Source organism: Mya arenaria, chromosome 15 (assembly GCF_026914265.1).
Source record: "Mya arenaria isolate MELC-2E11 chromosome 15, ASM2691426v1".
Lineage (NCBI taxonomy): Eukaryota > Metazoa > Mollusca > Bivalvia > Myida > Myidae > Mya > Mya arenaria.
In genome coordinates this window covers 45,591,683-45,606,317 of record NC_069136.1, presented here as the reverse complement: position 1 = coordinate 45,606,317, position 14,635 = coordinate 45,591,683, and the positions used below count along the sequence as shown (strand labels likewise).

General features: G+C 33.7%; 1 protein-coding gene across 1 annotated transcript; it reads left to right on the top strand.

Annotated features, from left to right (window-relative positions):
• The first annotated feature begins 1,840 nt into the window (after window positions 1-1,840).
• On the top strand, window positions 1,841-12,850 carry LOC128219076 (selenoprotein T2-like). Its single transcript, XM_052926898.1, has 6 exons — window positions 1,841-2,009; window positions 2,161-2,285; window positions 5,061-5,173; window positions 6,613-6,700; window positions 7,532-7,643; window positions 10,102-12,850. The coding sequence occupies exons 1-5, from the start codon at window positions 1,846-1,848 to the stop codon at window positions 7,636-7,638; spliced, it is 597 nt and encodes a 198-aa protein (XP_052782858.1). The 5' UTR covers window positions 1,841-1,845; the 3' UTR covers window positions 7,639-7,643; window positions 10,102-12,850.
• Window positions 12,851-14,635: the final 1,785 nt, after the last annotated feature.

The following is a 14,635-nucleotide window of genomic DNA, read 5'->3' as shown; positions in this document are numbered from 1 at the left end:
TGGAGACTTGTACAGCTCCAAAAGGGCGGCATTGACTGTTTAAACCGGGGTTCCTTGGGGTTACACATTTAAACCGATGGTTCTTGGGGTTACACATTTAAACCGAGGGCCCTTGGGGTTACACATTTAAACCGAGGGTCCTTGGGGTTACATATTTAAACCGGGGTTCCTTGGGGTTACATATTTAACCGAGGGTCCTTGATTACACATTTTAACCGGGGTCCTTGGGGTTACACATTTAAACCGAGGGTCCTTGGGGTTACACATTTAAACCGGGGTTATTTGGGGTAACACATTTAAACCGAAGGTCCTTAGGGTTACACATTTAAACCGAGGGTCATTGGGGTTACACATTTAAACCGGGGTTCCTTGGGATTACACATTTAAACCGAGGGTCCTTGGGGTTACACATTTAAACCGATGGCCCTTGGGGTTACACATTTAAACCGGGGTTCCTTGGGGTTACACATTTAAACCGAGGGTCCTTGGGTTACACATTTAAATCGAGGGTCCTAGGAGTTACACATTTGAAACGAGGGTCCTTGTGGTTACACATTTAAACCGAGGGTCCTTGGGGTTACACATTTAAACCGAGGGTCATTGGGGTTACATATTTAAACCGAGGGTCCTTGGGGTTACATATTTAAACCGGGGTTCCTTGGGGTTACACATTTAATGGAAATATGTTATCTTGGTTAACATTTAAAAAAAATGAGTTAACACAATTATTCGGTAAATTATGTCAACCTAGTCCGTTTAGCCCATGTTATTGAAAACATGTATGTCATACTGGGTCCGTTAAAGCTGCACTCTCACAGATTGAACGTTTTGAAAACTTTTTTGTCTTGGAACGAGCCAAATTATGCGAAAATGCATGGAAACCAGTGATATAAGACTGCTGACAAAAATCAGATCGCAGATTTTCATATTTAAGTTTAAAAAAATCGATGTTTTATGCATTTTTCTTAAACCATTAATAACGCTTTTAGCCATAAAACATTAATTTTCGAACGGAAATATGAACACCTGCGATCTGATCTTTTGTCAGCAGTGTTAATTGTTTCGTTAACTTAGTATGTTACTTTTTAAGAGGAATTCGCAAACCATAATTAGATAACCAGTTACTCCTTTGAGCCAAAGTGCATTTATAGGTAAGTGGTAACATAAATCTTATTACGTTACCCAGTTAGTATGTTAATTACTTATTAAGTGGAATTGGCAAACCATAACTAGTTTACCTCGGTTAGCGCCTGAATCTGGAATGCATTTATAACTAAGTGGTAACACGAAACTTATTGCGTTAACCAGTTAGTATCTTACTTATTAAGTGAAATTCGCCAACCATTACTAGATAACCTGTTAATGTTGTTCAGCTAAAAGAGGTAATAGGTGGCAGTTCTGGGCACTTTCAAACCTGTTTTTAGTCTTATCATATTTTATCTTACAAAAAAAAGTAACGCGAATATTAACCAGTTAGCTAGATAATGAACACGGAACAATTTGCGATCGTTTATAGGTTATCTTACGGCAGTTATATGCCTCCATAGGCTACTTGCGTACTAATATTCCGATAGCTATAAGTATAAGGGGAAGGAACTCCAGAACAGGGTCCCGGCAGATATAACACACACGAATATTGTTGTCTGCTGCACTATTTAGAATTCTTGCACGAAAATATTTATTAATTTTTAAGTGGTTATCGTATGTTTGAGCATAGAAAAAAAAATATCGATAAATTTATTTTACTAACTTTTTGAGGACTTTTATGTTTTAATCATTAGCATTATAAAAACTGGTGTATTTTATTATAGTAATTTCGTCCACATTTTGTCCAAACAAATTAAAATGGCCGACATCGGAAGACTGCCCCTGGTGGCAGGCTTATTTTTGTTTGTTTTCTTGACATGGAGAGATCTATCAATGACAGAACAAAGCTCTCATGTTGGGAAAGATATCAAAGCACCTAAATTTTCACAATTTGCCACACCAACGATCAAGTTCTTGTTCTGGTTAGTTTACAAATTACGCATGTTTTATAAATGTTAGTTATTTACCCAAACATAGTGATAAAATGTTGATTTACTTTCAAAAAACATTTCTTTCAATAGATAATACTGGCAAGTGACTCCAGTTAGAATTGACATCATATTTTATTTCCAGCTACTCCTGAGGGTATAAGCGGGTCTTTGAGCAGTACACAAGCGTGTTGCACGAGAAGTTTCCGCATGTGGCGGTTGAGGGAGATAACTATCCTCCTCCCGCTATGAGGTCACTTCTTGCTCAAGGTAACGAAGATACTGATTATCATTATTTCATATTTTAAACTGTGAATGTTTCACAAATGCAGGACTCATCCCACCAGTCAACTCAAGCAACCAACTAGGTTGCCTAGACTGGGGCGATTTCGCTTTTTCAAAATGAAGTCTGATTCGCCAAAATTTTCGATGATGTTAAAGTGATATGCAATTCTGAGCCGAAAGCCATATGCTGATTGTTTGTTTAATCAATTCAAGTATATAAAAACACATGTCAAAATTAGTTAATGCTCAAAGCCACAAGTGATTATCTATCTGGTTCTGACAAGTTACTGTGTCAATTAACTGCAGTCAAATTCAATGAGACCTCTGCCACTAATGTTTAACAAAGACTTTTAAAAGTCAAGTCTAGTAAAAAAAAATTACAAAGTTGGATTGTGTAACAGGACAACATACGCTCTAAAGAGCTTTTAGCACCGATTTACATATTGAGCAGTTTTTCATCATACATAGTTATAATATTAGCACATAGTTATATTATTAGTGCATTATTATTATCTATATATATATATATCACAATATCTTATCACATTGCAATTCTGAAAGAGATTGGTAGTTAAACTAGATAGTATAACATTTACATACATAATCAGGTAGTTAAAATATTATTTAATAAATATATTTATAAAATTATGATCTGATTAAAAGAAAATACAGTCAAACCTGTATTAAGTGGCCACCTTTGGGAAAAGGTAAAAATGGCTGCTTACTACAGGTGGCCACTTAGTCCAGGTTGGACTTTCCTGACACATTGGCTTTGTTATAACAGAGGCCGATTATGTATCTTAACCACCACCTCACCCCACATTCAGTACCATCAAAGAATATTGAATACTAAATATAAAGGTAGAAAAACACAACATTATTGCAAATTTACAAATAGAATGCAATAGATAAAAATTAATACATAGCATAAACAAAAAAACAACAACACCTAAAATGAGTCCACACAACTACATGTACATGTTCATTGTTTAAAGTATTCCGTCATTTTCGTTTGCGTCACTTCTGTCTCTAATATAAAGTGCATTTACATTGATCCGACATAATCATGCCAAGCATGACACTCTGTGAGTCAAAACCCATGAATACACAAGTTTAATGAGTTCCTCAATTTATCTCTGACTTGTAGTGTTTGGATTTGAATTGTTAGCATAAGCAAGAAATTGATTTGAGTCCGTCCACAGTTCTTCTTGCAGTACGACCATTTTCTAATAATTTAATTCACGCGACAGGTTATTTTAGCGTCAAACACTTCCGATTTGTTTTATTGTCAGCCATAATCAAAATTCAAAAGAATATCACGAACAATGCAATGTAAATATGCGTTCGTAGAAGTATAAAGCCGTGCACTTTGAAAATTAAAACGGAAGTGAATACACATCGTAACTCGTTTCCCACCATCAAATAACAGTGCAAACTGTAAATTTATAATTATTTTAACAGGCGTTCTTTGTCGGTATTTGACAATTAACTTCGTAATTATTAACACCAATTTTTAAAATATCTTTACTTAGTGTGTCAATTCTGATCGAAACATTCGCCGACGTGTTATAAACATGATTTCTCGATAAGTAAACACGCATGGTAATCGTGTGATGTTATATGCATTTTCATTGGACGACGGAAATATCCGAGGCTGTCGTTCTTTTCCGTCAATTTAAGTATCAAATAAAGCTGTGTATTGGCAAAATTACTTGCGGAAGTGTCAGTGACAAGGGATTAGTGGCCGCTAATTAGTGTTTTTATGGCTTCACGGGTCAAATGTTAGTGGCCGTGGCCGCGTTAGACAGTTGGCCACTTAATGCACGTACTTTATATAGTAAAAACGTACGGGGGGAATTTGGAGTGGCCCGATAAGGCAGGTGGCCATTTAAAGCAGGTGACCGTTCAACCAGTTTTGACTGTAGGTTTATTTTAGTTACAACAAATAATAAGAGTAGCAAGTAAAACATTCAGGCACAGAAGGAATCACTAAGAAAGAGCTAACATAATACTAATGATAGTCAACATAGCAGCATGGTGGTACAGAATGAGTAACATTATGACAAGCAAACTCGAATAAATACAAGCAACTGAACAAAAGCATATTAATAGTGTTGGTGTGTTTACAACAACACCTAAGACGAAGCAAATACAAGCAAACTAGCTGGCAACTTCAACAACAGTTCATACAGCACTAAATAGCAGTTAACATATTCATTACAAGAAATAATACAGGCAACTGAACAAAGCATATTAATAAAGTTGGTGTGTTTACAACAACACCTAAAACGAAGCAAATACAAGCAAACTAGCAATGATGAAGCAACTGAGTACAAACTGGCTAGCAACAGAAACACAATTCATGCATAACACAAACAAAGACAGCGAGAAGTTCGGTTCTTCCTAAAATTTCAGCCTAGGATGAGCCCTAAAATGCAAGATTAAGAACAAATCAACTTATCTAATAATCTAGAAAGGAATACTAACACCAGTGTTTGTTTATATAATTGCCTGCCCTCATTTTCATTTGTAGCATTTATCCTGGCATGTAATGTTATTAATTTCTAAAGATGTTTTATATTTTAATTTATTTGGTATCTTGTATTTTGATTTCAACTTATTGCAGATCATGTATCAATTTCAATATGTTGTTTATTGTTTGATTGTCAGATACTGAAATTGACCTTTGTTACCTTACATTGTTGTTGAAAGCGTGTGTTGTTAGCTTTGTAAACTTTATCAAATCAAAATATTTTTCAGGACTCAGTGTTTTAAAACTGGCCCTGATTGCTATGGTGGTCCTGGGCCAGGATCCTTTCCCTCATCTCGGCATGGAGACTCCATCCATTTTCAGTTGGGCTGTACAAAACAAAGTAAGTGTGGGCAACACTTATACTGGTTGAGCACTCAAATTTGATCTGTACACAAATCCTGAATACCTGTTAAAAAACTTGTTACCCGGTAGATTATTTTGTAGTGTTCAATAATTTAATGATCAAGATGATGAGTAGATCAAAACAAACATTTGCCTTAGCAATGCCTTGTTCCGACGAGTAATTTCCTAAGAAAATCTATTCATTGTTAATACCACTGAAAAGTCAAAATGAAGTACGCAGCGTAATGATGTCACAGGTTGTTGGTGTAGCTTCTAATCGAAGCCTCTCTGATGTGTTGACCTACATTAAAGATATTAAAAAAATAGAAATCATGCTTTACATTTGGGAATCATGAGTTTTAAAAAACAGCTTTGAACATTTGATAAACAAACTCAGACCAGGTGGTAAATGAAGATAGTAAAAAATGTTAATCATAATTTCATGTACGTGTTGCATTCATGTATTTTCAAGAGCTTGAATTTTGGCAGGCTGTCCGTCGCACTTCTTCGCTTCTGTCTGTAATCATATTTTGATAGGGATTGGTTAGATTATGTTTTAACTTAGTCAGAATTTTTTTCTTGATCAAATTCTGACCGCTTGTATTTGTGGATCACATTGGGGCATAAACTAGGTCAAACATTAGTAAAAAAAATCCTTGGATCAAACTAGAGGCAATATTAACTGGGTTTCGTTACATGAAGTCATAAACCAGGTAAAATATTTAAAAAAATCATGTCTGAAACCAAACATTTGTATTGATTGGTCAGACTTTGTTAAAACTGTGTTCAGAATTTTCCGTGATGTAATCTTGTTAGATTTATAAAGTGGGTCACATGAGGTCGAAATTTCTGCCATTAGATCAAATATGAGAGACAAATCTTGAGAACATACAGAGAAAATATATCTGCTCAATTTTTCATAAAATATTGCCTTGATAAAATCTTGGATTAATTTAAAAGGGTCACATGGGTTAAGTACTATGGGAGGTCACAAGGTCAAATCTTAAAAAACCTTGTGAGCATTCATAAGGGAGTCCCTTTAAATAACTTAAGTACAGGTGTTGGCAATTTGTTTCCATTTTAACATGAATCATTTTCAATTATGAAATTGATGATCGATCAAAATGGCCTCTATGGATTATTTTTGATAATCTATTATTGTCAATCCCTATCTTGAAGTTGACTATAAGATGCCTTTAAAATGTATATTACATAATGTCATTGTTAATTACACAATACAAATCAATCTTACACATTTGCACATTTTAACTTTGTTTACAGGTTCATAAAGATCAAGATAGTTTGTAGTTATGTTCTTGAATATTATTCTTAAGTTAAGTATTATCATAGCTTGTAGATTTTAACTTTGAGTATTAAAATTTGTAGATTTTAACTTTAAAGGTATACAGCTGTTTAAGTATTTAATATCTCTTCCAGGTTTATGCATGTTTGATGATTTTCTTCATAAGTAATGCCATAGAAGGACAGCTTATTTCCACAGGCGCCTTTGAAATATCATTTAATGGTAAGACATGAAATCACTAGTTAACATCTATGTAAGGCTTACATTATCAGCAAGTAAAAAATATTTTATTGTTTGTGAACATTTTGTTTTAAAATTGCACTGTTACAATTTGAACATTTTGACAACCACTGACAAAAAAATCAGATCGCAGGTTTTCATATTTCTGTTAAAAAATTGAAGTTTTATCAGTTTTCTTAAGGCATTAGTAATGCTTTTTGCTATAAAACTATACTTCTTAAACAGAAATATGAAAAACTGCGATACGATCTGTTGTCAACAACCAAATATCACTGGTTTTCAGATATTTACGCAGATATTGGCTCATTCCTAGAGAAAAAAAAAGTTATCAAAACAGTTAATCTGTGAGAGTGCAGCTTTTACTCTGCTTAAAACTGTTTGTAAATTTTTAAGGTAGTAGACAGATATTGTTAGAGGACATTTTATAGAATGTACAGGGCGGTAGTTCTGAGCAAGTTAAATTAATTCAATAAGTATGCAATGAAAACTACAGGGACAAGCCCACTAGTCAAGTTTTTAAGTTCGAGTCTATTTTAAGGCACAAGGTTCTATCTAATTTTAAGCGACCAACAATGTCAAACAAAAAACGAAAGACACATTATCTTTTCTTTTATGTCATTAAAATATCTTATTATTTAAAGCTTGAATATACCATCTATGGTACTTTTGAATTTATATGTAGATAGAATATCAATGTTTCTTGCACTTAATGATAAAACTTGTTTTCAAATTAGGAACTTTGTGTAGACTTAAATCTGATCAATATTTGCTGTTGATTGTGGATATTATAATTTATTATGCTTAATATTTCAGATGTACCAGTTTGGTCAAAATTAGAAACTGGTCGTATACCTTCAGCAGCGGAAATGTTTCAGATTATTGAAAACCACATGCGATTTGGTCAGTCCCAAACTACTTAACAATGGTAAGTGAAAGCTGTTCTTCTGTACAGGTGTTGGCAAGTGTCGTTGCCTTGAAGTAGGAATCCATGTGCAAAAAGTGTAGGCCTTAATATGGCATTGGTTTAAAATAGGAGCATGAATAAATCACATGTATCTTGGTCCATAGTATGTTGACACCGCAACATTATAACAATAAATGTATGATATAATTTTTCGGAGGTATGGCCCCTTTTCAACATAAAAATGGGGTCAGGATGATAACTTGTGACGAGTCCACAGATTTTTATAAATTTTGGTGCACAGATTTAACACCAGACATCGCAAAAGTTCAGATAAGGTGTCAGTCAATCACATAGCTTCAGATATTTTGACGGTCCAAAAGAAAATTTGCTGGTCTGACAATTTTTGTTTAACACTTGCTTTTTCAAAGCCTTTTTTGCTAATTTCACATTGACAAGAAATAAAAAGATATTGTTTTGTCCAGTCAAGTTTTGCTCTGAAATAAAATTTTAATGACGCCATTTTTTAACACACACACTTAATTGTAATGAAAATTTTGATTGGTAGATTTGCTGGCAATGTGTAATTTTAGCTCGACTATTCGAAGAATATGGACAGCTATACTACTCACCCTGGCGCCGGCGTCGGCGTCACACCTTGGTTAAGGTTTTGCATGCAAGCACCTTTAGGTCAATATCTCAGTAAATACATCATGTATTGCATTGAAACTTTAGATATGTATTCCCGACTATCTAACCTACTAAATTAATGAAGTTAGATAACACTTATTTGAATTTAATGCAAATAATGGGCCTTTATTATTCGACTTAGAAATTCTGGTTAAGGTTTTGCATGTTAGTACACATAGGTTAATATCTCAGCAACTACTTGGTGTATTGCATTAAGACTTTATACAATGGTACTCAACCATCCAACCTTTCTCATTAACCAAGTTAGATAACTCTAGTTTGTATTTCATGCAAATAATGACCCTTTATTATTTGACTTAGAAAATCTGGTTAAAGTTTTGCCTGTAAGCACACATAGGTTAATATCTCAGCAACTACTTGATGTATTACATTGGGACTTCACACAATTGTACTCAGCCATCCAACTTACTTTATTAACCAAGTAAGATTACTCTAATTTGCATTAAATGCAAAATAATTTCCCTTTATTATTCGACTTAAAAGTTTGGTTAAAGTTTTCCATGTACAGTAAGCACACATAGGTTAATATCTCAGCAACTACTTGATGTATTGCATTAATTGAGACTTTGCACAATAGTACTCAATCATCCAACTTAATTAATAAACCAAGTTAGATAACTCTAGTTTGCATTTAATGCAGAATAATTTCCCTGTAGTATTTGACTTAAAATTCTGGTTAAGGGTTTGCATGTAACCACATTTAAGTTAATATCTCAGCAAAAACATCATGTATAGCATTGAAACTTTAGATATGTATTCCCAACTATCTAACCTACTAAATTAATGAAGTGGGATAACACTTTTTTGAATGTAATGCAAATTATGGGCCTTATTATTCAACTTAGAAATTCTGGTTAAGGTTTTGCATGCAAGCACACACAGGTTAATAGCTCAGCAACTACATGATGTTTTGCATTGAGACTTTATACATTGGCACTCAACCATTCATTCAATATACTTAAATAACCAAGAAAGATAACTCTATTTTGCATTAAATTCAAATCATGGCCCTTTTTTATTTGATATAGAAATTTAAATACATCATTTTTTGCATTGAAACTTTATACACAGGCTCCCAACCATTCAACCTTATTAATTAATCAGGAAAGATAACTCTATCTTGCATATTATATCATTTTTGCCCCTTTATTATACGACTTAGAAATTCTGGTTAAGGTTTTGCATGTTAGCACACATAGGTTAAAATTTCAGCAACTACTTCATGTATTGCATTGAGACTATATACAATGGTACTCAACCACCAAACATACTTGAATAACCAAGTTAGATAACTTTATTTTGCAAAAAATAATGGCACTTTATTATTGGACTTAGAAATTCTGGTTAAAATTTTGCATGTAACCACATTCATGTTAATATCTCGGCAAATACATCATGTATTGCATTGAAATCTAATCTAATTTTTCAGTGATCCATGATTCGCCAAAGCTTTTCAATCTTTACACTGAAAAGTGGCGTAATAGTTGAGCGTGCTGTCTCTGTGACAGCTCTTGTTTAAATCGTACCTGCACCGATTTTGGAATCGAATAATGTGTTCCAGAGGATAAGATTATTGTTCTGAGTATTAGGAACTATCCTTTGAAACATTCTAATGTTCATGTCAAAAATTTACTATTTTAGCGTTGCAAAACATCGTGCGATACATACACAGTAATATACATTAATTGGTAAGGGTTTCAGGGTATTCCTAGCTTTTGGAATTAATACCAAGATGTTTGATAACACATGATGAGACTGTTGTTGATTGCAGGTGAACCCATCCGGTGCAGCCCAAGTCATCCTCATCGTCATTCATTACCTCAAACTATGTGCCCAATGACTTGCCAGAGTTACAGCCCCTGAATACTCTCCTGGGTGGAAAACATGGAGGAAACTGACAGAATGAAGGTGCACATTTAAAGTTGCCATGGCAACACTTGTGTGCTGGAGAAATAGTCGGTGTTCCACTTTGTTTTTCTTGCCCATTAATTCTCTGTTGCTGAACATCTGCACGGTCGTCGGACATTTTCATTGTTTATATTATATATGTTCATTGTATTATAAAGATATAGATATATCCAAGCAGTGCAGTTTTTGTACAATTAAATGTTGATTTTTAATCTGTATATGAAGAATTACAAAGGATGTATAATCAGGCATTGTACAACGTTGTGGAGCGATGTTTAAATTTATAATGTTAATTGAGTGTTATTATTATTATTATAATTGTATATACATGTACTTGATTTAATCTAGCATTAAGATAATTTCGCAAAGTGAAAATGGTTAAATTTTAATGTCTTCAACGCTAGAAAACTGTGTAATAAAAGACAATAAAAACAAATTATTTTCTTTTTATTGAAAGGAATAGACTTCTTATAGATGTAAATTTATTGTACTTGAATTAAAATGGAATTGTCTGCAAGCTATTACTTTATGTTTTTTGCTACACAAAAAATATCATTTAAGTGCAATCATGCTTCTGTTATTGTTATTGCCAGTTATTTTTGTATGCCCATGTGTGTGTAATTGATATATCAGTGTATGAGACATTCCTTCATTTGCTCCAAGTGTGGAAGACTAAATCATAAGTATTTTTTAGGAGGATGAAATTATCATAAATGACAGCAATTGCTTATCTTCGATTTTCAGCTTATTTCAATGTTCATGTAATACATGTATATATCAATCCTGAAAAATGGTTAAAATGTTAAGAAATTTATTAAGACTTGAAGAGTAAGTATAATTGTAAGAATAAACCAGGGCAAGCTAGTAGCCTAACATTTATTCAAAATTAAATAAGAAGGCACAGGGATCTGAGCCAAACAAGAGACACTTGCTACCACAAGGCTTCAAACTAGTCCATATAAACAGCCGCTTCAGAGTCTTTGACGATTTTTGGCGACTCTGTGCGTCCATATCCCACTTGTTGTTTTCACAAACAGCCAACAATGACAGATCCCAGCGCTAAATATATTCAGCGGAAAGTTAAAGGGCACCTGCTAGAAAGTGCTAAAATGGTAATACTTTCTGACAGAAGTCGATCTGAATTAGTGTTCCATGAAACACTTAAGTGTAATAAGAGAAAGGTATTGGCTAAAAAAATTAATGTGTAACTTTTGTGTTTCTATTTATGATGAAGTGTTAGGTTTTGCGAAGTTACAGTTGAAGAAAATATATTACATTGGTATGAATCAGTCGACTTGTGGCGTTTAAGGAACAAAATGAATATCCAAATGTGAAACAAAGTTTCCTAAATGTGCATTATTGTGGCTAGGCTTCATACATGACATACATGTCATACTGTTTCCTTACTGTAAATCTTAAAGATGCACTCTTACTCCCAAATCAGATTTACCACAAATAATATCATTGTTTTAATATACCAAAAATGGATGAATAAATGTAGAAAACAATGTTTTTTTATAAAGGACACCAAATTTAATTTGAAAATAAGGTGCAAAAATACACGGTATTTCTTCCTTGTGAGACAATAGTAGATTGCAGTAAATCTTTTAGCACTCACCAATCATTTTATAATTTTGCGTTTTAAGCTATTTAATACACGGTTACAATCTTGTTATCAATAAATTAGTATTCTCCATAAATGCATTATTTAGTAAGTAGTTAAAGGTTTATCACTCAAAATTTATGTTTATTATACATGTGTATGCAATGATTTTGAATAAGAGTGTCACTTTAATATATTTTCACTGACTCTGCCATTAATGCAGGTGGATAATACATTCTGAGCGGGAGTGGGTGGGGGGACAAATTCTGATTACACTTGAAGGTATTTTTCGTGGGTATGTGAGACGGTGTCTAATTTGTAAGTTATTGTTGGTAGTATGTGTTAATTGTTTCTCCTGTTTACAATATCTGCCTACCACTGGGAATCATGTTTTTAATTTTTTGTTTGTTGTAAATGTATATGTATTTTTTTACAAGTTGTATTGTAATGTTAATTGAAGAACATTGGTGGAGAATTCCAAAAAAGATAGTTTGTAGCAGGACATGATTTTTGAGAATTTTCATTTAGAGTGATAAAGTCACCATTGTTAACTTTCAAAAGTGAAATTTTTGATGATGCCCTCATATATTGGAACAAAACTAAACAGTTGATTTAAATCTTATTAGGAATACAGTTAACTACAAATGTAACCATTAAACATCCAGAGCAGTAAATATTTGAAAGTTAACAATGATGATGTTAACAACTTTGTTAACTTGAACATTTTTTTTAAGTTTTGAATAATTGGTCCAATTTTTATTAAATCAAAATGGACGATGTTGCATTTAAGTACTCAAATATTTACCGAAAAATAAGTAACTATGCTGGCATTGCCTTTAGATAAGAAAGTGTTGGCTTGTTATGAAACATTGTGTTATTTACATATTAGAACTTAGCTTTTAAAGAACTATATGCCACTTCATTTGAACATGTTTGTGTGTGCATGCATGCGTGCATGAGTGCGTGATCCAATCTTATATATTTGTTCTGAATAAATGCCTAACCAGTCTTTGTATGTGTTTTGTTGTTAAACCAACTTAACACCTGTAACATCTCTTGGTAATATTATCAACTATCACAATCTTGCACTATTGAAACAAATACAATGCAATATTACAAAGTCATCAGCTTCTTCAGAAATACAACATGAACCAATCACTACCCAGAAACATGTATCCTAAAAATGAGATAAATTCAGCGTATTTAATGTGCAGAATTGATTACACTACCTACAACAATTACTGATGGAGATATGTTAAAGCTGCACTCCCACAGATTTACCGTTATGACAACTTATAATTTTTAACCAGGTTTTCTCAATTTTTGAAGTTGAAAATCTCCATTCAAGTAATGATCTTTCATTTACAGTCTGAACGTAATCATTCATAATCGGTCCCTTATTTGGCGGATTTGTTGGGGTTTCGCTATACCACTGTCTTGAGGTACAACAAACGCGCCAACAGTCTTTGCTTCGTCAAGCAGTCTTGCACTTGGCCAATGTCCAGGACGCGGCCTAGCAAAGGTGTATTTACATTCTTCTGGCAGTGTTGGGCAATGGAACGCTTTTACAAAATCAAAATCGGGGTCCCAGTAAACTGATGGACCATGTTTTATGAGTTGCTCGTCAGGAAGGCACATTTCTTTAAGATGTATAGTGTTGATTATGTTGAGCAGGAAAGGTTTTCCTCCTTTGTCCACAAATATTGCATCCGAAAAGGGATTTTCAGGTTGTGGGCATTCTAATTTCATACCTAAAAGATTACAGTGTTGTGGTGGAGTGTTTTCATCTTTAAGAACAAGAAAGTTGAGAATGCCATCTTTCCAATCGCTCATTTTGCAGATTACTTTTACACCCTTAGTACAATAGAGCATGTCTATGTCTGATCCCATACCTAGAGTAGTCGTTGCCTCACTTTGGCTTCCAAGGTGGAATTTCTTGAATCTAAATTTCAAGTCATCTTCATTGTAGTATTCCAATGAAACCTTGACTGATAATATCGCTTCTTTCATATGCCAAGTCCTTCGTCGTTTTTCAATAGTTAACCGTATCACCCCAATATCTTCCATAATATTGGAAAGAATAGCTTGTAACCGTCGGTTGAAATCCATCGTAAGGCTTTTAATCAATTATTTCTGTTGCACTGTCCCATTGATCACCTAGAATTCTGAAAAGAAATACTTGAAGTAAATATAAATACAATAATGGAGTATTTAATGTTATGTTCATATATAATAAAATCATAGGTGGAAATGAAACTGTGAGCTTATTCTGGCGTAAGACATGTAACAAGCATAACAAGGCAGTCAAAAGGACGTCTAAATCCCCCGGCGTTGTTTTTTTAGAACATTTTGCTTTTCTAAAAACATACATAATGAAATTGATGAGATCAATGAGTTATGTTTATGATGCCACAACAAAAGTTTCCAATAAGTAGATCACTGAATGAGATCCATTTGCACCAACTTATAATCCATCAATGCATAAGTAAGTTATAGCGCGGACACGAGCATGTGTTATTCGTGTGACCTTGACCTTTAAGGTATAGACCCGGGTCAAGGTCACTGTACATCGTCTCAATGAGGACAACATGTGTACGTCCGGACGGACGGACGGACGGACAGACCGACAGACGGTTGAAGTGCATTCCTATATTTCCCTCCCCACTCCGTGGCGGGGGATTTAGTATATATATATGCCATAACTTGAAATTATTAGGATATATCGTTTTTTCTTAAAAGTTTTGACAATTATGATCAAAATCACACGATAAAAACATTCATATATATTTGTGCT